General features: G+C 46.3%; 1 protein-coding gene across 1 annotated transcript; it reads left to right on the plus strand.

Moving 5' to 3' along the window:
* The first annotated feature begins 1,526 nt into the window (after positions 1-1,526).
* On the plus strand, positions 1,527-21,916 carry spint1b (serine peptidase inhibitor, Kunitz type 1 b). The gene is made up of 10 exons (XM_046291122.1): positions 1,527-2,443; positions 3,165-3,322; positions 3,748-3,889; positions 9,847-10,017; positions 15,914-15,950; positions 16,094-16,215; positions 17,254-17,304; positions 17,574-17,744; positions 18,372-18,431; positions 20,593-21,916. The coding sequence occupies exons 1-10, from the start codon at positions 1,996-1,998 to the stop codon at positions 20,775-20,777; spliced, it is 1,545 nt and encodes a 514-aa protein (XP_046147078.1). The 5' UTR covers positions 1,527-1,995; the 3' UTR covers positions 20,778-21,916.
* Positions 21,917-26,306: the final 4,390 nt, after the last annotated feature.

The following is a 26,306-nucleotide window of genomic DNA, read 5'->3' on the forward strand; positions in this document are numbered from 1 at the left end:
CCTCTCGGTGGATGCTGCGTTGTACCCAGGAGCCTCTCAGTGGATGCTGCAGTTTACCCAAGTGGTGTCGGGAGCAACTGCTTGCACGGGCGTTACCACTCCACTAAGTCGCCCTGTCATGGCTTTTGCGCCATCAGCACAGATACCAACATGAGCAGCAGCTACGTTTGGCTACAAACAGACCGTTAGTGGAATTCCCCCAAGAGAGTAACGGTTAATGTGATTGGATGTTAATTATTTGACTAGGCTATCTCTATTTGACATTGTGTTGCTAATTCACTGTTTTTGGCAGTGAAACAATGCTACTCAGGCAAAGAAAAACAACTCACCCAAATGTATAGCCCTGTTGGAAAATATAGATGGACTGTTCGAAAATGTGAAGACATTATTTAAAAAAAAAAGTGAATCACATGTTTATTTGGCGTTGCGTGTACCCCAGTTTGGGAATACCTAATCTACACTGACTGAAGTGACATCAATAAGATATCATTGCGTTCCCCTGGATTCACCTGGCCAGTCTATATCATGGAAAGAGCCGGTGTCGTTAATGTTTTGTACACTCAGTGTCATGCATACAAAAGAAGATGAAAAAAAATACCACACAATGTCTCTTTGTCTCTTGACAATACAATGTGCAGTGTTACTAGACATGTCTGCCTGTGGAATCAAAGACCAACTGTTTTAGGACGTCAATCATTCTAAGGCATCTAAACCATTAACCACTTTCATAAGAAAAGGTAACAATGAACAAGAGTTTTCATACAGGCTGTGTCGTCATGCCTAGTTAAATAAAGGATAAATAAAACAAATAAAAAATAAAATACCATCTTTGAAAAAATGGGTCCAAAAGAGTTCTTCAGCTGTCCCCATTGGAGAACCCTTTTGGGTTCCATGTAGAACCCTCTGTGAAAATGACTATTCTACGTGGAACCCAAAAGGGTTCTACCTGGAACCAAACATGCATTTTTTTCTAATATATGCTAGATGATGAAAATTTTCATGTGAATATTTATTGGAATAAGGGACATGAAAGGAGTAGAGGCTGGGGTGTATTATTGAAGTAAAAATAATTTCACCTCTAAAAGTGTTATTCCAAGTTTTGTTGGAAATGATTGTGCACAAAAAAAAGACATTATATATTGACAATAGAGGAGGGATGTTGAAGTCAGGAAATACAAAGGGCACCCAGCCTGATGTCCGTCATTGAAAATAAGAAGTTGTTCTTAACTGACTTGCCTAGGAAAATAAAGGTAAAATAAAATAAATAAATAAAAATGTGACAGAAGCAACAGTCCACCGAAACTCTACCGCCCACAACGTCAGTACAACATTTCACTTCCTGGATTTCACAGGTATGACACACCCATAGAGATAGATAGAGTATTCATCATGGACATTACCACTGAGGGATTCCACCATGCTTACGCCATTTCAAAGTAACCTAGTCAACTGGGTGGGGATTCCTATGGGTTGTAAAAACCTCAATGGCGCTGCTCATGCGTTCACCGACGATATAATAGCACAGATATAGATGAGTCCTCTATCTATCTCTATGGACACACCTGAGAATTTTGTTTAAGTTAAATTGTTGGCCTTTCTTGCGAATGAAAACACCCAACATTGCTGAGTGATTTAATCGCGTGAGGTACTCTCTTTACTTGGATTTTAAACAAAGAACACAGAAATAAGATTATAGCCTATCTTGTTTGTTTTTCAGCAAAATATATACGTATTGCTATAACCCGTGTTGTTTTTCGACTATTGACCTAATTTCATGTCGCATGTTCTGTGTGTGTATATGGAATATCGGTTTGTTTGAAATTAAATAAGACATTTTGGAGACGGAATGGGCGTTGAACCTTTGTCCAAATAGTGTTTATAGGAGTAATTCACACGGAAACCGAGAAGAAACATAAAACAACACTTGAGTGCATTTACCTTCGTTGTGTCGTAGGCTATTGTTCGGTAGGCTACGTCTTTCAAGTAACGGCAATAATGACGGTTCCGTGTATTGGGTCAATATTAGGATCCGCGCTGTTACTCTTGTCAATAGTCTGCCAAGACAACGCACAGGTTACAAATGGAGAAGGCTGCGCCGGGAATTTCAATGTGGGCAATGTAAACTTTGTGCTAGACACTGAAGACTCTGTCAAAGTAGGAGCCAGTTTCATCTCGTCCCCAACTGTAACCCAAGCTGAAGACTGTGTTGACTATTGTTGCCAAGACCCCAATTGCAACTTGGCTCTGATTGAGAATGGTGCAGAGAAAGGCTCGGTTAAAACATGTTTTCTGTTTAATTGCCTGTACAAGAGAGAGTATGTCTGCAGGTTTGTGAACAAAGTGGGATTCACAAATTACATTTTGGACTCCGTCTATGAAGATTACCTGGGAGGACCCGAAAGCACCCGTGGTAAGATCAAGACTCGACTCACTCCAGTTCCAGGTAGTCATTGCTTTATAGTCTTGTAGGCCTACGAACCAGTTTCCCAGACACACATGAATAAGCATAGTCTTGGACCAAGCATATTTAATGGAGATTTAAATCGTCAATCAGGAATTGAAACAATAAAGTATAGTCCCCACCTCTGTTCCACTAACAAGCTGGAGAAATGGAGCCACTCTCAAATTCATTGACAGCTATGGATGCAAGGACTGACCAGCCATGATATCAACATTATAGTTTGTATCATGTTTTGAGGCTATACAGGGTTGGTTTGCATTTACTTTGTATACAAACATTGGAGTAAAACATGCTTATATTTTGGGTTCTGATGGGGTACAACAGTTGACCTAAGCATGAGCGATTTTAAGTTGTTCTTAAAGAGTCAATTCATATTGTTAATTTATATGTCCAAAAATCTATTTATCTATTGCAGATTTCCCATTTTTAAAGAGATTTTTCTTCCAGTACTATAGGCTAAGTCTAGAAACCAGCCCATCAAAGCCCATTCTTACTGATAATTACTAATACTAACCCCCACAACCTAAATGTTATCCACCCCATCTCCTGCTTGTGTCCTACTGTGATTTCTTTTGTGTGCGTTTGGTGCTGGGAAAGGAAAAAATTAAGAATCTCAGTGCAAATTTAATATTATTATTATTATTATTATTATTATTATTGTTTTGATGGTAATTATTTTGCTGATTGGTATGGCTGCTCTCAGGTGATGAGGATAAGTTCCCCACTGCCAAAGCGGGCCGGGACATCGTGGTCCAACCCAACGACACTGTGACATTGAATGGCATTGAGAGCTGGGATGACAAAGTGATAACTAGCTACAAGTGGAGCCTTGTGAAGGGGGACAGCACGGTGGAAATTACGGTGAGGACATCAACCGTCATCCTCATAATAATAACAATGCTACTCGTTATTGTCTCAGAGGGGAAATAGTCTTGGGAACATAGTATCGCTGGATAAAAAAATGAGTACTATACATTACACGCTCAACACATACTCTTCATCATCATACTCTCATTTTCTTCATTAGCCAATGTATAATCTATTGTTGTTATTCAGAACAGTGCTTCATGTTTTAATGCTGTGGTCTTGCTGCCTGGTGCATATATATTCTGTATTTTTACATCTGCCATCAAATGTCTTTGTGAGTTTAATAATCTGAATAAAAACACTGATCAAGCATTGGTCCAGTTTAAATGCTTGTTTTCATGATAGATGGATGGATAGATAGAAATGTAAAAGTCAGGTACGGGCACAGTTGTATTCTTCTCTAATCCTTTTTCTTCCAGAAAACGGACCTGAAGGATCAGGTGATGCTGAGCAACCTGAAACCTGGGATGTACGTCTTCCAGCTAAAGGTCACCGACTCCAGCAACCAATCAGCCATGGATAAGGTCTCTGTCCTCGTCCTCACTCCAGAACAGTCTGAGGGTGAGTACTGAATTGGGGCCATGTGAAATGTCCATGTTATTGCTTTTACACCTGCATTGTTTGCTGTTTGGGGTTTTAGGCTGGGTTTCTGTACAGCACTTTGAGATATCAGCTGATACGTAGAATGTATGCACACATGACTGTAAGTCGCTTTGGATAAAAGCGTCTGCTAAATGGCATATATTATTATTATTATTATATTATGTACGAAGGGCTATATAAATACATTTGATTTGATTAAACACTGAGTATGTGTTTCAAAGCTGTCAATAACTAGGTTTCCTGCCAACCTTTTTACGTCCGATTTATAAAAATAAAAAAAATAAAAAAAAAAAAAAACCAGGAGTGATGGAAACAGACAATTTATCGGTAAACTTTCCAAATGTCGACAAAACAAAGCACATTAGACGAGGCATGTCGGTAAAATGTATTATGTGAGAAATGTCAGTGGAAACGCTTTTATGTGCAAATATTGATATAATAACCATCATATGGAAGTGAACTTGGAGTCACACGATATGTTGTGTGGTCTGGTCACTACGACTCGGGAAAGCATGCAGTTTATTAGGCTCCCGAGTGGTCTAAGACACTGCAACACAGTGCAATAGGTGTCACTGCAGTCCGGGTTTGGCTGGGGTAGACCCTCATTGTAAATAATAGTTTGTTCTTAACTGAGTGGCCTAGTTAAATAAAAATAAATAACTTATTTCCTCTGTAACCTAATTTATGATGAACTTCACAGGGGGGTGAAAGTGCAAGGTGATGAGCTTGATGCTCCTTTCCAATAAATATCAAGGGTCTTATTCTGGTGACATGATGATCGATGCTTGGCTGCCATTTGACACATTTTTAAATAATCTCTCTTTTGTCCATAATCTCATGTGGGTATAGCCTACACTGTAGCTGTAATCTGTTGGCTGGAGCGCACCTGCTAATACCTGAGTGGGAACACTCGCTATATAACACAATTTTCTTTTTGTATGAGAACCAGCAGTAGAGTTGAAAATGTGATGGAAACCCATTTAACTTATATTTTTTTTAGTAGGAACATGGGAATTTAACTTCAAGTCATTTTTATGTGCACTGTCATCATGCACAGCCTTTTTATATGCCACAAGTCAATTTGATGGAAACTTGTCTCTAGGGAAAATGCCTTTTTTGTGTGTTTTTTTTGAGAATATTCACATAAATCTTTCGCCAATTAGATGGAATCCTAGCTATAGACCCCAAAATGTAATGGTTTTAGCTAGTTTTAGCTAGAGGATGGACCATAGCTTGCCTGTCACTGACACACGATAGCTCAGTTGGTATGTAGCATGGTGCTTGCAACCCCAGGATAGTGGGTTTGATTCCTGGGACCAGCTTTAAAAATCTATGCACGCATGACAGTAAGTAGCTTTGGATAACAGAGTCTGCTAAATTGTATATATTACACAAGAATTATCATATAGCTTGCCAGTCTGTACAAAAGGTAGCGAAACACTATTCCAGCACACTAGCCTTGTGGATTGACGCACCAATGATATCTATACTGAACAAAAATATAAACTCAACATGCAAAGTGTTTCATAAGCTGAAAAAAATTATCCCAGAAATTTTCCATACACAGAAAGCTTATTTATCTAAAAATAATTGAACAAATGTCTTTATATTCCTGTTAGTGAGCATTTCTCCTTTGCCAAGATATTTCATCCACCTGACAGGTGTGGCATATCAAGAAGCTGATTAAACATCATGATCATTACACAGGTTCACCTTGTACTGGGGTCAAAAGGCCACTCTAAAATGTGCAGTTTTGTCACTACACAATGCCACAGATGTCTCTAGTTTTGAGGGAGCATGCAATTGGCATGCTGACTGCTGGAATGTCCACCAGAGTTGTTGCCAGATAATTAAATTTTAATTGCTCAACCATAAGCCGCCTCCAACGATGTTTTAGAGAATTTGGCAGTACGTCCAACTGGTCTCACAGACGCAGACCACGTGTAACCACACCAGCCCAGGACCTCCACATCTGTCTCCTTCACCTACGGGATTGTCTGAAATCAGCCACCTGGAGAGCTGACGAAACTGGAATATTTCTGTCTGCAATAAAGCCTTTTTGGGGGGGTTAAAATAATTCTGATTGGCTGGGCCTAGGCCCACCCATGGCTGCATCCCTGCCCAGTCATGTGAAATCCATAGATTAGGGCATAGTTCTTTTTATTTGATTTGACTGGTTTTCTTATGAACTGTAACTCAGTCAAATTGTTGTTGTGTTAATATTGTTGTTCAGTATAAATTAATGTCATCCTTTGAACTACTCCTAGACAAACCTGGTCTTTGGTTTCCAGTTAGCTAAGTTAAGATTGGTGCCACACACACCATTTTAATGTGGATCATGTGTAAGCAAAAGTTTACATGAAGGCAGGGCCTTATTTTGTTACTGGTTAACATGGGCTTGGGTTTTAGTTTAAAGAAAAATGTTAATTTTATTGACGCGTGGGCCAAACAACTTCGATACAGTACTTCAATTGCAATCAACATCATTAGGTGCGCTCAATGGTTTGTGAATAAAATGGTTTATTTTCGACCATTGACCATTTTTAAGTTAAGCTTGTAGCTTTAAAAGCGTGTACTTGACACCCAACACAAGGAGATAACCATGTGACCACTCCCCTGCCAAGCTAGGATGAGAACAGGTCTGGCGTGATTCACAGTTGAGTCATATCAGCCAGTTTCCCAGGTGAGACCACAGACAGGCATTCACACAGACAGGCTCACACAGACCGAGACAGACAAAGGTTGACATTGGGTGCCCTTATACAACCCTCTACTTCACTACCGATAGGAGTGGAAAAGTTTATTGGCCCAGCCCTCCTTGAAAGTTCCACAGAATGTTGTGTTGCTAATACCAATGAAAAGGTTATGTCACAGACCGGGAGAGAGATTCCTGCGAGTTTTGGAACATGAAATTGTTTACAGATCGTCCATTTTTGTGTCTCGGTAGAAGGAAAGAAAAAAATCTGTAAACTTTACTGAGTACAGCAAAGGAAAAGCGGGAAGCCCCCAAAACGTAGACCAGTGCCAACAGACAGTAGACCAGTGCCAATAGATAGTAGACCAGTACCAACAGACAGTAGACCAGTGCCAATAGATAGTAGACCAGTGCCAACAGATAGTAGACCAGTGCCAATAGATAGTAGACCAGTGCCAATAGATAGTAGACCAGTGCAATAGATAGATGCCACAGCAGGAAGTGCCAGACAAACCAGTGCCAACAGACAGTAGACCAGTGCCAACAGACAGTAGACCAGGGACAGTTCCAGACAGTGAAATAAATGCCAATAGATAGTAGACCAGTGCAAAGATACAAAATGCCGTTAGTTCATAAATAAATGCAACTACTACAACTACAACCGGCCCTTTTGGATAACAGTTCCCTGTAGTGGAGACTTTCTCCAGAGCTTGGGACTACGTTTCTATCTGCAAAAAGATGATTCTGAGAGAATTATCTTTCACGTTCTGAACCCTCATTGGTTTGATTAGTGTCAGCAATTTAGGTTTTGTTCTTTTGAACTTGACGTGAATTGTGGTATTTAGAGTACGATTATAGTTGGAGAACATTGAACGGAACGAGACAGTCAATGGAACCTTGAAGTCCTAAGTTCTCGGTCATAAATATAAGGAATTCTATTGAATATAGTAACCCACTATATATATACACACACTGCAATATCCCAAGTGTATCGCTTTGTCCTCCGATCAATGGCCCCTATCACCTTATCTGTTTTTCAGCTAAAAGTCATGTGTATATGTGCTATCACTTAGCGGTTTATCTGAGGTAAACAGTAACTGTCCGCAGGCTTACTGGGTAGGAAGCTCCTCTTTATCTCTCACTGCTGATGCACTGACTTGATGAGGGTCCATAGCCTCTTTCAATTGTTGACAAACTGTTCTTCCACACATTGTCATCTGGGTTGAGTCAGTAAGGGCACACACAGAAATGTTTTGCAAAGTCTTATGAAGATTTAAGGCTTCTTATTGGACAAGTCCAGGTAGTCCCCCCTCTTTCAGTCCTTTTTTTCTTCCGTATGATGCCGACTGAATGCAACCTATGTCCATGTGATGGGTTGGGCCAACACTTGGTTGGTTGCTATTATAATGTTTGATAGTATAGATTCATGCGTTCATATCACTCCATCATAGCTATGCTGAGTGACCGGTCCAATATGGTAACAAGTGGAACAAGTGGTTTTGTTGCATGCCTTTGGTAATCGGAACAGTTCCCTTCCTTAGTACCCCTAGAAATCTGAAATGTTTTAAATGGGTATGAGATGTATATGACAATTCCACCAAGCCTATCAAAATGAAGGGTAAAGCAATGACTATCTTTTTAAACCTATCTGATTCCTTTGTATTTCCCCAGAGTGCCTAGGAATAGGGGCTAGGCCACGAGGGCCTGATTTGGAATTCGTAAAGCTATTACGCCTGGCTTCTGTCACGTGCTAGTCGCAGGCCTGGGCAATCCCAGTCCTCGGGGGCCTGATTGGTGTTACACTTTTCCCCCATCCCTAGTGAAAACACCTGCTTTAAACTAATTGTATTTTTAACTGAAGATCATGATTAGTTGATTATTGGAGTCGGGTGTGTTAGCTGGGGCAAAAGTGTGACACCAATCAGGCCCCCAAGGACTGGAATTGCCCAGGCCTGGGCAGGTAGCCTAGTGGTTAGAGCGTTGGGCCAGTAACCGAAAAAGATTCTTATAAATAGAGTAGTCAAGTCTTTAGTATTTGGTCCCATATTCCAAGCACGCAATGATTGTGACTACAAACTTGTTGGATGCATTTGCTGTTTGTTTTGGTTGTGTTTCAGATTATTTTGTGCCCAATAGAAATGGGGAAATAATGTATTGTTTAATTTTAGAGACACTTTTATTGTCAATAAAGATGTCTACATTAATGTTCGCTGCTACCATGATTATGGATAATCCTGAATGAATCGCGAATAATGAGTGAGTTACAGGGATGATACCCCCAAGACATGCTAACCTTCCCTGTTATTGGTAATGGTGAGAGGTTAGCATGTGTTGGGACCTATGATCTTTGCCCCTCTATCTGTTATCAAGGATCTAAAACATTTTGGAACCCCCACTGTATGTTCTATACATTTCTATCTCAACGTTCTCGAACGATGACTCTCCTGAACACACCCTTGTTGACATTCCACCATGAGCAGAAACGGTGTGTATGGGTAAATGTAAGGGTACGGTCACAGACCTCCTCTAATGGTGGCATTGGTGTCCTGTCGGCTGCAATAAGCATTTTATGGTTGTGGGTTTAAAGGAAGCACCAACACTGTACTGTAGAGCTACAGTATAATGTTAAACTGTTTAGCTGCTCAGATTGCTGGACTTTGGATAAAAACAACTTTGTTGACATGGGGTCATTTCAAGTGTCATTTTAATTTTACCTTTTTATTTAACTAGGCAAGACGGTTAAGAACAAATTCTTATTTTCAATGACTGTCGAGGAACAGTGGGTTAACTGCCTGTTCAGGGGCAGAACGACAGATTTGTACCTTGTCAGCTCGGGGGTTTGAACTTGCAAACTTCTGGTTACTAGTCGAACACTCTAACCACTAGGCTACCCTGCCGCCCCAGGTAAAGGGATAGTACACTCAAAATACACATTGGCATGAATTCCTTCTTACCTTGGCTGTTGTCGACTGACCGAGGGCTTAGACAGTTTTGCATTATCGTAAAACAGAGGGATCCATTATCACGAATAGCATATATAAATGGCAGGTGCAGTACATTCACATTACAGCCATGCTATGTAAAGCATAGATCATTTACCTATATATCTCATAAATAATGTAAAGTTGTAAAAAAAAGTTGTAAAAATATATATATATATTTAATCAAACCAATATTAACCCTCCATAATCATCTCTGACTTGTCTGTCTGCTTGCCCAGGTCACTGTCTGGTTCCCAAAAAGGTGGGTCACTGTCGAGGAGCCTTCCCTAGGTGGCACTACAATGGTGCGTCAGAGAAGTGCGAGGAGTTCATCTTCGGGGGCTGCAAGGGGAACCGCAACAACTACCTCTCCCTGCAGGAGTGCTCTGACGCCTGCCACGGCGTGTCAGGTACAATGAGATGGAGCGGTCTGTCTGCAGCGGTCTGTCTGTCTGTCTGTCGGTCTGTCTGTCTGTCTGCAGCGGTCTGTCTGCAGCGGTCTGTCTGCAGCGGTCTGTCTGTCTGTCTGCAGCGGTCTGTCTGTCTGTCTGCAGCGGTCTGTCTGTCTGTCTGCAGCGGTCTGTCTGTCTGTCTGCAGCGGTCTGTCTGTCTGTCTGCAGCGGTCTGTCTGTCTGTCTGCAGCGGTCTGTCTGCCTGTCTGCAGCGGTCTGTCTGCCTGTCTGCAGCGGTCTGTCTGCCTGTCTGCAGCGGTCTGTCTGCCTGTCTGCAGCGGTCTGTCTGCCTGTCTGCAGCGGTCTGTCTGCCTGTCTGCAGCGGTCTGTCTGCCTGTCTGCAGCGGTCTGTCTGCCTGTCTGCAGCTGTCTGTCTGCCTGTCTGCAGCGGTCTGTCTGTCTGCCTGTCTGCAGCGGTCTGTCTGTCTGTCTGTCTGCAGCGGTCTGTCTGCAGCGGTCTGTCTGCAGCGGTCTGTCTGCAGCGGTCTGTCTGCAGCGGTCTGTCTGCAGCGGTCTGTCTGCAGCGGTCTGTCTGCAGCGGTCTGTCTGCAGCGGTCTGTCTGCAGCGGTCTGTCTGTCTGTCTGCAGCGGTCTGTCTGCAGCGGTCTGTCTGCAGCGGTCTGTCTGCAGCGGTCTGTCTGCAGCGGTCTGTCTGCAGCGGTCTGTCTGCAGCGGTCTGTCTGTCTGTCTGCAGCGGTCTGTCTGCAGCGGTCTGTCTGCAGCGGTCTGTCTGCAGCGGTCTGTCTGCAGCGGTCTGTCTGTCTGTCTGCAGCGGTCTGTCTGCAGCGGTCTGTCTGCAGCGGTCTGTCTGCAGCGGTCTGTCTGCAGCGGTCTGTCTGCAGCGGTCTGTCTGCAGCGGTCTGCAGCGGTCTGTCTGCCTGTCTGCAGCGGTCTGTCTGCCTGTCTGCAGCGGTCTGTCTGCCTGTCTGCAGCGGTCTGTCTGCCTGTCTGTCTGCAGCGGTCTGTCTGTCTGTCTGTCTGCAGCGGTCTGTCTGTCTGTCTGTCTGCAGCGGTCTGTCTGTCTGTCTGTCTGCAGCGGTCTGTCTGTCTGCAGCGGTCTGTCTGTCTGTCTGTCTGCAGCTGTCTGTCTGTCTGTCTGTCTGTCTGCAGCTGTCTGTCTGTCTGTCTGTCTGCAGCTGTCTGTCTGTCTGTCTGCAGCTGTCTGTCTGTCTGCAGCTGTCTGCAGCTGTCTGTCTGTCTGTCTGCAGCTGTCTGTCTGTCTGTCTGCAGCTGTCTGTCTGTCTGTCTGCAGCGGTCTGTCTGTCTGTCTGTCTGCAGCGGTCTGTCTGTCTGTCTGTCTGCAGCGGTCTGTCTGTCTGTCTGTCTGTCTGTCTGTCTGTCTGTCTGTCTGTCTGCAGCGGTCTGTCTGCAGCTGTCTGTCTGTCTGTCTGCAGCGGTCTGTCTGTCTGTCTGTCTGCAGCGGTCTGTCTGTCTGTCTGTCTGCAGCGGTCTGTCTGTCTGTCTGTCTGCAGCGGTCTGTCTGTCTGTCTGTCTGTCTGTCTGCAGCGGTCTGTCTGTCTGTCTGCAGCTGTCTGTCTGTCTGTCTGTCTGTCTGTCTGTCTGTCTGTCTGCAGCGGTCTGTCTGTCTGTCTGTCTGTCTGTCTGTCTGCAGCGGTCTGTCTGTCTGTCTGTCTGCAGCGGTCTGTCTGTCTGTCTGTCTGTCTGTCTGCAGCGGTCTGTCTGTCTGCAGCGGTCTGTCTGTCTGTCTGTCTGCAGCGGTCTGTCTGTCTGTCTGTCTGTCTGTCTGTCTGTCTGTCTGTCTGTCTGTCTGTCTGTCTGTCTGTCTGTCTGTCTGCAGCGGTCTGTCTGCAGCGGTCTGTCTGCAGCGGTCTGTCTGCAGCGGTCTGTCTGCAGCGGTCTGTCTGCAGCGGTCTGTCTGCAGCGGTCTGTCTGCAGCGGTCTGTCTGCAGCGGTCTGTCTGTCTGCAGCGGTCTGTCTGTCTGCAGCGGTCTGTCTGTCTGCAGCGGTCTGTCTGTCTGCAGCGGTCTGTCTGTCTGTAGCGGTCTGTCTGTCTGTAGCGGTCTGTCTGTAGCGGTCTGTCTGTAGCGGTCTGTCTGTAGCGGTCTGTCTGCAGCGGTCTGTCTGTCTGTCTGCAGCGGTCTGTCTGCAGCGGTCTGTCTGCAGCGGTCTGTCTGCAGCGGTCTGTCTGCAGCGGTCTGTCTGCAGCGGTCTGTCTGCAGCGGTCTGTCTGCAGCGGTCTGTCTGCAGCGGTCTGTCTGCAGCGGTCTGTCTGCAGCGGTCTGTCTGCAGCGGTCTGTCTGCAGCGGTCTGTCTGTCTGTCTGCAGCGGTCTGTCTGTCTTGTCTGCAGCGGTCTGCCTGTCTGCAGCGGTCTGTCTGTCTTGTCTGCAGCGGTCTGTCTGCCTGTCTGCAGCGGTCTGCCTGTCTGCAGCGGTCTGTCTGCCTGTCTGCAGCGGTCTGTCTGCCTGTCTGCAGCGGTCTGTCTGCCTGTCTTCAGCGGTCTGTCTGCCTGTCTGCAGCGGTCTGTCTGCCTGTCTTCAGCGGTCTGTCTGCCTGTCTTCAGCGGTCTGTCTGCCTGTCTTCAGCGGTCTGTCTGCCTGTCTTCAGCGGTCTGTCTGCCTGTCTGCAGCGGTCTGTCTGCCTGTCTGCAGCGGTCTGTCTGCCTGTCTGTCTGCAGCGGTCTGTCTGCCTGTCTGTCTGCAGCGGTCTGTCTGCCTGTCTGTCTGCAGCGGTCTGTCTGCCTGTCTGTCTGCAGCGGTCTGTCTGCCTGTCTGTCTGCAGCGGTCTGTCTGTCTGCTTGTCTGCAGCGGTCTGTCTGTCTGCCTGTCTGCAGCGGTCTGTCTGCCTGTCTGCAGCGGTCTGTCTGTCTGCCTGTCTGCAGCGGTCTGCCTGTCTGCAGCGGTCTGCCTGTCTGCAGCGGTCTGTCTGTCTGTCTGTCTGCAGCGGTCTGTCTGTCTGTCTGTCTGCAGCGGTCTGTCTGTCTGCAGCGGTCTGTCTGTCTGTCTGTCTGCAGCGGTCTGTCTGTCTGCAGCGGTCTGTCTGTCTGCAGCGGTCTGTCTGTCTGTCTGTCTGTCTGTCTGCAGCGGTCTGTCTGTCTGTCTGCAGCGGTCTGTCTGTCTGTCTGTCTGTCTGTCTGCAGCGGTCTGTCTGTCTGTCTGCAGCGGTCTGTCTGTCTGCAGCGGTCTGTCTGTCTGTCTGCAGCGGTCTGTCTGTCTGTCTGCAGCGGTCTGTCTGTCTGTAGCGGTCTGTCTGCCTGTCTGCAGCGGTCTGTCTGTCTGCCTGTCTGCAGCTGTCTGCCTGTCTGCAGCTGTCTGCCTGTCTGCAGCTGTCTGCCTGTCTGCAGCTGTCTGCCTGTCTGCAGCTGTCTGTCTGCCTGTCTGCAGCTGTCTGTCTGCCTGTCTGCAGCTGTCTGTCTGTCTGCAGCTGTCTGTCTGTCTGCAGCGGTCTGTCTGTCTGTCTGTCTGTCTGCAGCGGTCTGTCTGTCTGCAGCGGTCTGTCTGTCTGTCTGTCTGTCTGCAGCGGTCTGTCTGTCTGCAGCGGTCTGTCTGTCTGCAGCGGTCTGTCTGTCTGCAGCGGTCTGTCTGTCTGCAGCGGTCTGTCTGTCTGTCTGCAGCGGTCTGTCTGTCTGTCTGCAGCGGTCTGTCTGTCTGTCTGCAGCGGTCTGTCTGTCTGTCTGCAGCGGTCTGTCTGTCTGTCTGCAGCGGTCTGTCTGTCTGTCTGCAGCGGTCTGTCTGTCTGTCTGCAGCGGTCTGTCTGTCTGTCTGCAGCGGTCTGTCTGTCTGCAGCGGTCTGTCTGTCTGCAGCGGTCTGTCTGTCTGCAGCGGTCTGTCTGTCTGTCTGCAGCGGTCTGTCTGTCTGTCTGCAGCGGTCTGTCTGTCTGTCTGCAGCGGTCTGTCTGTCTGTCTGCAGCGGTCTGTCTGTCTGTCTGCAGCGGTCTGTCTGTCTGCAGCGGTCTGTCTGTCTGTCTGTCTGTCTGTCTGCAGCGGTCTGTCTGTCTGTCTGTCTGCAGCGGTCTGTCTGCAGCGGTCTGTCTGTCTGTCTGCAGCGGTCTGTCTGTCTGTCTGCGGTCTGTCTGCAGCGGTCTGTCTGTCTGTCTGTCTGTCTGCAGGGGTCTGTCTGTCTGTCTGTCTGCAGCGGTCTGTCTGTCTGTCTGTCTGCAGCGGTCTGTCTGTCTGTCTGTCTGCAGCGGTCTGTCTGTCTGTCTGCCTGCAGCGGTCTGTCTGTCTGTCTGCAGCGGTCTGTCTGCAGCGGTCTGTCTGTCTGTCTGCAGCGGTCTGTCTGCAGCGGTCTGTCTGTCTGTCTGTCTGCAGCGGTCTGTCTGTCTGTCTGCAGCGGTCTGTCTGTCTGTCTGTCTGCAGCGGTCTGTCTGTCTGTCTGCAGCGGTCTGTCTGTCTGTCTGCAGCGGTCTGTCTGCAGCGGTCTGTCTGTCTGTCTGCAGCGGTCTGTCTGTCTGTCTGTCTGTCTGCAGCGGTCTGTCTGTCTGTCTGCAGCGGTCTGTCTGTCTGTCTGTCTGTCTGTCTGCTCTGTCTGCAGCGGTCTGTCTGCAGCGGTCTGTCTGCAGCGGTCTGTCTGCAGCGGTCTGTCTGCAGCGGTCTGTCTGTCTGTCTGCCTGCAGCGGTCTGTCTGTCTGTCTGTCTGCAGCGGTCTGTCTGCAGCGGTCTGTCTGTCTGTCTGCAGCGGTCTGTCTGTCTGCAGCGGTCTGTCTGCAGCGGTCTGTCTGTCTGTCTGCAGCGGTCTGTCTGTCTGTCTGCAGCGGTCTGTCTGCAGCGGTCTGTCTGTCTGTCTGCAGCGGTCTGTCTGCAATCTGTCTGCACAGCGGTCTTCTGTCTGTCTGCATATGTCTGCAAAAGGTCTGTCTGAACTGTCTGTCTGTCTGCAGCGGTCTGTCTGCATCTGTCTGTCAGCGGTCTGTCTGCAGCGGTCTGTCTGCAGCGGTCTGTCTGCAGCGGTCTGTCTGCAGCGGTCTGTCTGCAGCGGTCTGTCTGCAGCGGTCTGTCTGTCTGCAGCGGTCTGTCTGTCAGCGGTGTCTGCAGCGGTCTGTCTGTCTGTCTGCAGCGTCTGTCTGTCTGTCTGCAGCGGTCTGTCTGTCTGTCTGCAGCGGTCTGTAGTGTCTGTCTGCAGCGGTCTGTCGGTCTGTCTGCAGCGGTCTGTCTGTCTGTCTGCAGCGGTCTGTCTGCAGCGGTCTGTCTGCAGCGGTCTGTCTGCAGCGGTCTGTCCTGTCTGAGTCTGTCTGAGCACTGTGACTGCAGCGGTCTGTCTGTCTGCAGCGGTCTGTCTGCAGCGGTCTGTCTGTCTGTCTGCAGGGTCTTGTCCAGCGGTCTGTCTGCAAACGGTCTGTCTGTCTGTCTGTCTGCAGCAAACTGTCTGTCTGTCTGTCTGCAGCGGTTTGTTGCACGGTCTGTCTGTCTGTCTGCAGCGGTCTGTCTGTCTGTCTGTCTGCAGCGGTCTGTCTGTCTGTCTGTCTGTCTGTCTGCAGCGGTCTGTCTGTCTGTCTGTCGCGGTCTGCAGCGGTCTGTCTGTCTGTCTGTCTGCAGCGGTCTGTCTGTCTGCAGCGGTCTGTCTGTCTGTCTGCAGCGGTCTGTCTGTCTGTCTGCAGCGGTCTGTCTGTCTGTCTGTCTGCAGCGGTCTGTCTGTCTGTCTGTCTGTCTGTCTGCAGCGGTCTGTCTGTCTGTCTGTCTGCAGCGGTCTGTCTGTCTGTCTGTCTGCAGCGGTCTGTCTGTCTGTCTGTCTGCAGCGGTCTGTCTGTCTGTCTGTCTGTCTGCAGCGGTCTGTCTGTCTGTCTGTCTGCAGCGGTCTGTCTGCAGCGGTCTGTCTGTCTGTCTGCATGTCTGCCAGCTGTCTTTTCATATTCTGTCTTGCAAGTTGAATCTATTGTCTCTCGTTTTCATCCTACAGCTGTGTCAGGAAGAAGTATTGTCGTGCCTGACGGTGAGTCATGCTAGCATGCACATTTAGGGGCGCATAAACACTATAAACACAATATAAACACATTCACATATTAAATTTGAATAACTGACTTTACTTGCACGCGTACATCTCTATCCACCAACATGCACAAGTATTTATTTAGTGGAGGTTGACCCCCTGTAACTCCGGTCAGTTTACTTGTGACAACGGCTGCTGTCTGGATGAAGACCTGGAGTGCGACACAGTGACTCAGTGCAGCGACGGCTCTGACGAGGCTTCCTGCGACAAACGTGAGTCCACACACACAAACATACACACAGCAGTTTTTACTTAGATGGCTACACGGACTATCTGAGTTTACCTTTTTTGTATTTTAATTTTCTTGCATTGTCCCTATGCAAACTCACAGGACTCTACACACACACGCAAACTGATCTCTCTCTCACACACAACATGCACACACATTTATACTGACTCTACACACACACGCACACTGATCTCTCTCACACACAACATGCACACACATTTATACTGACTCTACACACACACACACAATTTATACTGACTGCTGATACTCTGTTTATCGTATCCTGATGCCAATATCTATACACATCTACAACATAACACACATTTATCCTCTACACATTGTAAACTGATCTCTATTGGAGCTGACACACAACATGCACACACATTTATACTGACTCTACACACACACGCACACTGATCTATCACAACATGCACCACATTTATACTGACTCTAGTACACACACACACATTGTAAATCATGGTATTGAGCTGACCCTGTTTATAGTCACCTTATGCCAATATCTATACACATCTACCTATAACACTCCAGTATCCCTGCACATTGTAAATATGGTATTGGAGCTGACCCTGTATATAGTCACCTTACAGTACCTCTATACATATCTACCTCTATCACTCCAGTATCCCTGCACATTGTAAATATGGTATTGGAGCTGACTTACCCAGTATACTCTAGCTTCTTACTTACTTGTTGTGTGTTTTTGTTCTACCTTGTGTTATTTTTAGTGCTACATTAATATTGATTACTGCAGTGTTGTTGGGTTTAGAGTTTGCAAGAAAGCCATTTCTCTGTACTTGTGCACGTGACATTTACTTAACTGCAATGAAAACAAGGAAGTCTGCTAGTCTCAAGTCACTTTACCTCACACATGATCAAAAACATCTTAGTTTTTAAAGAATGACTCTTAAAAGATTGAGGTACGCTTCATGGATACAACAAACTCCTAAATGTTCCCATGCTGTGTCTGTACAGCAACATAACATGACGCTTGTTTTGGCAGTGAACCAGACCTTCACTCGTCTGCTGAACATTCATGTGGACAAAAGCAGGGGTGAGTTGATTTTGATTTTCACACCCAAGCTTACTATAGCCCCTTATAAACCCTTACCAAAGCAATACCATTTATCCTACTACAGCCCTAGTACCTATACCTCGAGCCTATTTACCAGTGACAACGCTAGTGTGCTTACTATAGTCCCAGCCCTAGATGTCTTGCCCAATCCTAGTTCCCTTACTACAGTCACAACACAAGTATCCAGTCCACACTGTCCTGTAGTGGACAATACCTTTATCACATCTCTGTCTGTTGCTCTCTCTCAGCCCGCTGCACCGAGCCCCCCAGGACGGGGCCATGCCGCGCCAGCCACTCCCACTGGTACTATGACCCGCTCAACAGGAAGTGCAATCGCTTCACATACGGTGGCTGTGACGGCAACGACAACAACTTTGACGTGGAGGAGAGCTGCAAAGAGACCTGCAAGGGCGTGACTGGTACAGAACTCTAGGCCTGTATTCAGTCTCCGAGTAAGAGTGCTGGACTAGGATCAGTTTAGCCTTTTAGATCATAATGATTTAAGATTAGCAGGACCTGATCCTAGATCCTGGGCGGCAGGTAGCCTAGGAGTTAGTGTTCGTCTAGTAACCGAAAGGTTGCAAGATCGAATCCCCGAGCTGACAAGGTACAAATCTGTCGTTCTGCCCCTGAACAAGGCAGTTAACCCACTGTTCCTAGGCCATCATTGAAAATAATTTGTTCTTAACTGACTTGTCTAGTTAAATAAAGATAAAATAAAAATCAGTACTCCTACTTTGAGACACTCTTTGAACAACTGAGCTACAGTTTAGGGCTGCGTTCAGCAAAATGTTATGGAATGTTCAGATGTTAAAATATTATTTTCAACTGATCCGCTTCATCGACATGTAGAGGAAGGAATCATGTCAGTTCTATTTATGGTAGTTCTACCTGCAACTGTATTGTTCACGTAGTGCTATTTTGATCTGCTGTATTTATTGCAGGTCTGTCTCCTTTAAGTCTCTGTGTGGTCAAGCAAAAGTTTTCAAAGGGTTTGAGGTCACGAAGCATTTATTCTTAATGGCTGGGTGTCTTTTTCTCTATAGAACATGATGTGTTTGCAAGGGGAATGTTTGAACGCTACGAGGAAGAGGAAAGTGAGTCCGGTAAGAACCTGTCGACACCTCCTCCGGGAGTTAAACTTGTCTATACCTCCCTCCTCCGGGAGTTGAGCCTGTCTATACCTCCCTCCTCCGGGAGTGGAGCCTGTCTATACCTCCCTCCTCCGGGAGTGGAGCCTGTCTATACCTCCCTCCTCCGGGAGGTGGAGCCTGTCTGTACCTCCCTCCTCCGGGAGGTGGAGCCTGTCTGTACCTCCCTCCTCCGGGAGGTGGAGCCTGTCTGTACCTCCCTCCTCCGGGAGGTGGAGCCTGTCTGTACCTCCCTCCTCCGGGAGGTGGAGCCTGTCTGTACCTCCCTCCTCCGGGAGGTGGAGCCTGTCTATACCTCCCTCCTCCGGGAGGTGGAGCCTGTCTATACCTCCCTCCTCCGGGAGGTGGAGCCTGTCTGTACCTCCCTCCTCCGGGAGGTGGAGCCTGTCTATACCTCCCTCCTCCGGGAGGTGGAGCCTGTCTATACCTCCCTCCTCCGGGAGGTGGAGCCTGTCTATACCTCCCTCCTCCGGGAGGTGGAGCCTGTCTATACCTCCCTCCTCCGGGAGGTGGAGCCTGTCTATACCTCCCTCCTCCGGGAGGTGGAGCCTGTCTATACCTCCCTCCTCCGGGAGGTGGAGCCTGTCTGTACCTCCCTCCTCCGGGAGGTGGAGCCTGTCTATACCCCCTCCTCCGGGAGGTGGAGCCTGTCTATACCTCCCTCCTCCGGGAGGTGGAGCCTGTCTGTACCTCCCTCCTCCGGGAGGTGGAGCCTGTCTATACCTCCCTCCTCCGGGAGGTGGAGCCTGTCTATACCTCCCTCCTCCGGGAGGTGGAGCCTGTCTATACCTCCCTCCTCCGGGAGGTGGAGCCTGTCTGTACCTCCCTCCTCCGGGAGGTGGAGCCTGTCTATACCTCCCTCCTCCGGGAGGTGGAGCCTGTCTATACCTCCCTCCTCCGGGAGGTGGAGCCTGTCTATACCTCCCTCCTCCGGGAGGTGGAGCCTGTCTATACCTCCCTCCTCCGGGAGGTGGAGCCTGTCTGTACCTCCCTCCTCCGGGAGGTGGAGCCTGTCTATACCTCCCTCCTCCGGGAGGTGGAGCCTGTCTATACCTCCCTCCTCCGGGAGGTGGAGCCTGTCTATACCTCCCTCCTCCGGGAGGTGGAGCCTGTCTATACCTCCCTCCTCCGGGAGGTGGAGCCTGTCTATACCTCCCTCCTCCGGGAGGTGGAGCCTGTCTGTACCTCCCTCCTCCGGGAGGTGGAGCCTGTCTATACCTCCCTCCTCCGGGAGGTGGAGCCTGTCTATACCTCCCTCCTCCGGGAGGTGGAGCCTGTCTATACCTCCCTCCTCCGGGAGGTGGAGCCTGTCTATACCTCCCTCCTCCGGGAGGTGGAGCCTGTCTATACCTCCCTCCTCCGGGAGGTGGAGCCTGTCTATACCTCCCTCCTCCGGGAGGTGGAGCCTGTCTATACCTCCCTCCTCCGGGAGGTGGAGCCTGTCTATACCTCCCTCCTCCGGGAGGTGGAGCCTGTCTGTACCTCCCTCCTCCGGGAGGTGGAGCCTGTCTATACCTCCCTCCTCCGGGAGGTGGAGCCTGTCTATACACAGTGCTTGACTTGGGTGGGAGGTCACTGGAGCTGAGTACCAGCACCTCAAATGTTCTACTGATTGAGCTCTTTTATAGAATATTGGCTCAAAGGTATTGTGGAGCTTCTACACCAAACATAAACAGTACTGGAACCTATTTCAGTCCAAGTTGAGCACTGTCTATCTCTTCCACTGTCATCCCTTGTTGTGGAAAAACATGCTGAAAGTTTGTCAGTTGGTCTGCTATGTTATGCTTTCCCAGCATTCTCTAGTGTACATAGCCAGATTATATTCCATATACAGTGGGGACATTTGGGCAACTTCACTTTTCCAGAGGAAAGCCCAGAGGAAAGCCCAGAATCTTCCCCTGGTCTCTGTTTAGTTGCCGAAACCAGTGGTTCTCACATGATTCTTCTCGCCTGTATGCACCAATACATCTCATTCAATTATTGGCTTGAAAAGTTGATTCAGGTGTGTTATTGCAGGTATGGAACAAAACTCCTGTGAGAAACACTGGTTTGACGACTAAACGGATTAAACGCTGGTCTAAACCTTCATTTTGTTTAAATGCTTCTGTTCCTCCAGGCTCCATCGCTATAGCTATAGTGTTATCGGTAGCCATCATGGCGGTGCTGGCTGCCCTGGGTTACTGCTTCCTGAAGCACAGGAAGGACCGTTCTCAGCACCAGCCCGTGGCCACCAACGTCCCCCATGTGGCTTTCGAAGAACGAGACACCCTGGTCTACAACACCACCACCAAGCCTGTCTGAAACAATTAGAACCTGCCTGGCTTTCAGGACCTTGGTTTATTGTGTTCTTGCATATACACTGACCTAACCAGAGCAAGACCAGACCAATAAATACACACACTGACCTAACCAGAGCAAGACCAGACCAATAAATACACACACTGACCTAACCAGAGCAGGACCAGACCAATATATACACACACTGACCTAACCAGAGCAAGACCAGACCAATAAATACACACACTGACCTAACCAGAGCAGGACCAGACCAATATATACACACACTGACCTAACCAGAGCAAGACCAGACCAATAAATACACACACTGACCTAACCAGAGCAGGACCAGACCAATAAATACACACACTGACCTAACCAGAGCAGGACCAGACCAATAAATACACACACTGACCTAACCAGAGCAAGACCAGACTAATATATACACACACTGACCTAACCAGAGCAAGACCAGACCAATATATACACACATCTCCCACACAGGTCTACAAACTCCAGATGCAGTCAGTAAGTGAGGAATTTAAGCAACATTTCATTTGAATAGAGCTTTGGCTCTTGCTTGGGCTCCTCCTTGAACAACCGGTTTTTGCTTTCACAAAATTTTGCATTAAGGAGTTGATGATATATTAGCATACTCTGTCACAACCATTCTGCGGAGCTTGAGTGAACGAAAAGTATGAGACATGGGCACAAATCCAAATACTATAACTGTGTGGGCTTTTATAAGTGTGTTTTGTATGGAACACATTCTCAGGGGGGAAGAATTCTGTACTAGGTTTTTCTTACAGATTTTCTTAAGATTTTTTTTTTTCTGAAACTTTTATTTATAAAATGTGATTGGTGCTGGGGATGATGTTTGCATTAGCCGTTTGTTTTGTCATAAATTCATAAGGAATACCAGATTTAAATGTAGGTACCAATAAGTGAACTATGTACATTTTTACTTACTGAAATGATTGTTACTAATATTATGTACCAGGGTGTATGTATACTCAATTGTTATCATACTGTAATTGTTTCTTACTTTAAGTAACAACCATGACCTAGATCGTAAGGTAGGTGTCTGTTTTTTTTAATGTTCTATGTTTTTATTTTATTTTTCATGTTTCCTTTTTAACTGTAATAAAATCGTAATTCCTTAATTGAACGCTGTGGTGTTTCTATATAATATGTACAGGGCATTACATGTTTAAGTTTAGTCACTAGATGGCGATATTTCACCAATGCATGCACAATATGCCTTGTGCATCATTTGTCAACCCCAAATCAGTAGACACAAACCACTATCCATTAGTATGTAAAATTCTTTGAGTTTGATTCGGAATTTACATGCCAGTGGAATATGAGTAGCCTACGTAGCTAAACGTAGCTTGGTCCAGTCACATGCTGTCTTATATTTACGGTATATAGAGGTATATGGTTGGTCAATATCCTCCGAGGATATATCCTCAAAGTAATCTCTCCTTAGAGACATTTGGTTCTGGGTGCTGATTATCAGAGTGAGGGCAATCCAAAATAGTCAATATATAATTTAAATTGAATTGTAACACAATCACCTACTTTTTCTGAATAGGCAAACACAGTTTGGAATCCTCCCCAAATGTCATAATCAAATGCATAACAAGCCGAAATTATATTTTGCCTTCATGATTGCTTTTGACTTAAGCTTGTGTATGCTTTCTCCTTCCAAGTGAATACTTTCCCCAAGCAATTTGAAGATTCCTGACAGGTCCTGACTTGCGTGGACCTGCCCTTAGTTTGTTTACCTCCAGAATAGGGTCACCTGTAGATGTTTGACTTCCTGCTTGGTAATGCAATCTGAGCTTGTTGCAATGCATTACACAATCCCGGATTTAAATGGAAAAGTGTGCCTTGTGTATAATGGATTTGGGCTTCCTGACGAGTGGGCTCAACCAATTAGAGCAGACATCCAGTTAGGGTCAGATGGCCAGGCTCAGATATTTTTTTCCTCCCTCCCAATGGTTTTTATTAAAGAGCCACTGAACAAGCCGATTGGCAAGTGTTTTTCTTTTGCTAATCAGAAAATGTTGATTTCAGTCTTGGGTGTGTTTCTTGACTGATTCCCTGTTTGGTTAATGTTTGTCCCACTTGAGACACTGTAGCCTATCTAGCCCTTTTCACTTCCTCCAAATCCCCAGAATGAATATTAGAACTCAATAAATCTGTAATTACCTTACAAAACAATGCAGAGGATGTTTTAGTTGCGTAATTTTATATTAATTAAGGTGTTTGGTGCAGTATTTTTCAAGTAAAAAAATGTGCGACATGTCTCTGGGAAACAAAGTCAGACTGCTGGGCAGGTCTGTGTACCTGTCTATGCTATTGAATAGAGAGCAATCAACACAGCTGTCCACCCCATGTTAGTGGGCAAATGTACATATTCAAATTAAAACCCAACCTTCATTTACCGTGGTGAAGCGTGGATGTTCCAAACTCCATTTAGACGAGAGTGACTTTATGACCAACATTATACTGTTAACAATTTCTAGTGTATTTTTCACACTAGAATGACTGTTACTGTCTCACATTGATGCCACATAGGCCATTTGCGAACGCTCTTGTTGCTTTTTAAAGGCACTCTAAGGTTAGAGTAAGGGGCAAAGGTAATCTGATCGTACTGTAGATCAATGATATATGTTTTAACCGTAGATGACAAACAGGGGCGCTGTTTTGAATCCACTTAGCCATTTTGGTACTCCATAAAAATTCTGGAAGCTATAGATATGCATTAATTCATGTCTAAATTATTTTTTGCCTAATATTTTCTATTTAAAAAATGTACTGTCCCCACTAAAATAAAGAAATACTTACAGTACCAGTCGAAAGTTGACCTACTCATTCAAGGGTTTTTCTTTAATTTTACTATTTTCTATATTGTAGAATTAATAGTGAAGAAATCACTACTATGAAATAACACATGGAGTCATGTAGTAGCTACAAATGTTAAACCAAACTATATTTTAGATTCTTCAAAGTAGCCACCCTTTGCCTTGATATCTTTGCACACTCTTGCCATTCTCTCAACCAGCTTCACCTGGAATGCTTTTCCAGCAGTCTTGAAGGAGTTCTCACATATGCTGAGCACTTCTTGGCTGCTTTTCCTTCACTCTGCGGTCCAAATCACCCCCAAACCATCTCAATTGGGTTGAGTTTGGGTGATTGTGGAGTCCAGGTCATCTGATGCAGTACTCCGTCACTCTCCTTGGTCAAATAGCCCTTACGTAGCCTGGAGGTGCATAGGGTCATTGTCCTGTTGAAAAACAAACAATAGTCCCCCTAAACGCAAACCAGGTGGGATGGCGTATCGCTGCAGAATGCTGTGGTAGCCATGCTGGTTAAGTGTGCCTTGAATTCTAAATAAATCACAGACAGTGTCACCAGCAAAGCACCCCCACACCATCACACCCCCCCTCCATGCTTCACGGTGGGAACCACACATGTGGAGATCATCCGTTTGCTTCACGGTGGGAACCACACATGTGGAGATCATCCGTTCACCTACTCTGCGTCTCACAAAGACATGGCGGTTGGAACTACAAATCTCAAATTTGGACTCATCAGACCAAAGGACAGATTTCCACCAGCCTAATATCCATTGCTCGTGTTTTTGGCCCAAGCAAGTCTCTTCTTATTATTGGTGTCTTTTAGTAGTGGTTTCTTTGCAGCAATTAGACTATGAAGGCCTGATTCACACTCTCCTCTGAACAGTTGATGTTGGGATATGTCTGTTACTTGAATTCTGTGAAGCATTTATTTGGGCTGCAATTTCTGAGGCTGGTAACTCTAATAAACGTATCCTCTGCAGCAGAGGTAAGTCTGGGTCTTCCTGTCTTGTGGCGGTCCTCATGAGAGCCAGTTTCATCATATTGCTTGATGGTTTTTGTGACTGCACTTGAAGAAACGTTCAAAGTTCTTGAAATTTGACTGACCTTCATGTCTTAAAGTAATGATGGACTGTCATTTTTCTTTGCTTATTTAAGCTGTTCTTGCCATAATATGGACTTGGTCTTTTACTAAATAGGGCTATCTCCTGTATATCACCCCTACCTTGTCACAACACAACTGATTGGCTCGTCACAACACAACTGATTGGAATAAACGCATTAAGGAAAGAAATTCCACAAATGAACTTTTAACAAGGCACACCTGTTAATTGAAATGCATTCCAGGTGACTAACTCATGAAGCTGGTTGAGAGAATGGCGAGAGTGTGCCAAGCTGTCATCTGGGGCAAAGGGTGGCTACTTTAAAAAATCTAAAATATGAAATATATTTGGATTTGTTTAACACTTTTCTGGTTACTTCGTGATTACATATGTGTTATTTCATCATTTTGATGTCTTCACTATTATTCTACAATGTAGAAAATATGCAAAACCCTTGAATGAGTGGATGTGTCAACACTTTTCATCTGGTACTGTACATGTGATTTTGTCCTTGAAACATTTTATTGAAATACTGCCCCTTCTGGGGAGTGCCAATTTGGTGTTCGATGTCTATTAAGCCTCTCATTGGCCAGTACATAGCAGATGCAATCCAGGGTTTATATACATCATTGCTATAGATCTGTGATAAGGGGCAGCTTTTACCTTGCTTCAAGTGACATGACGGTACTGTAGGCCTTCTTGCCTGAGAATAATAGCCGCAGTATGCATGATATGCTAAACAGTATATGCTTTATTCAGGAGGGGGAGTGTGTAGTGTCTACATCAATTTCCCACCAAACAAGGGTCACATGCAGATAATCTATTGACTCCCCCATTTCCGATATGAAATTATTGTGTGGGTATAAACAATTTAGCTAGGTTACGTTTCTGACATATTGCCTAATCTTTCCAGTCCTTTCATATCTGTGATGTGAAGTAAAAACAGTCTTTGGGATAGGACAACACTTTATAGAATGCTCTTTTTAAGTGTCCCCTTTTCCACAAAACACACTCTTATGATGTGTTCAAAATATTGTGTTGTCGTGTGATGTTCTGTCAGGGGTCAACGCAAGGCCATGTTAACAGATTTGATGTATCACAATTCTCCCACAGCAGCTGCCAATCAACCAACCTTCCAACAGAAACTGTTTGAGGTGATTGAGAGATATCATAGACAGTTAAGATAATATCTTTCCCCTTCCTGGAAAAGACAGACTACGGCCCCAGTTGAAAAACCACTAGATGGGACAATTTAACAAGCGGTGGGTGTGGATTAATGGAAACGGGCTCAACACCATTCTCACACCTGTTCAATACATTGTAATCCCTCGGGGAGAGGGAATGACTGCAAGATCCATCACTCTCACACACTCAGCCGGCAGGAAGTCAGACATGCTTTAATGTAGGCTATTTCTCGCAGCTATTTGTCTGACATTGCGATGCTGTTATCATAGATTATCTATGGCTTTTATACTGGTGGAGTGGGGATAGATGCCCAATGGCTTTTATACTGGTGGAGTGGGGATAGATGCCCAATATGGACAGTAGTAGTTCTTGCAGGTGTAACAATTTCAACACAGTGTTCA

Source organism: Oncorhynchus gorbuscha, linkage group LG12, assembly GCF_021184085.1.
Source record: "Oncorhynchus gorbuscha isolate QuinsamMale2020 ecotype Even-year linkage group LG12, OgorEven_v1.0, whole genome shotgun sequence".
Classification (NCBI taxonomy): Eukaryota; Metazoa; Chordata; class Actinopteri; order Salmoniformes; family Salmonidae; genus Oncorhynchus; species Oncorhynchus gorbuscha.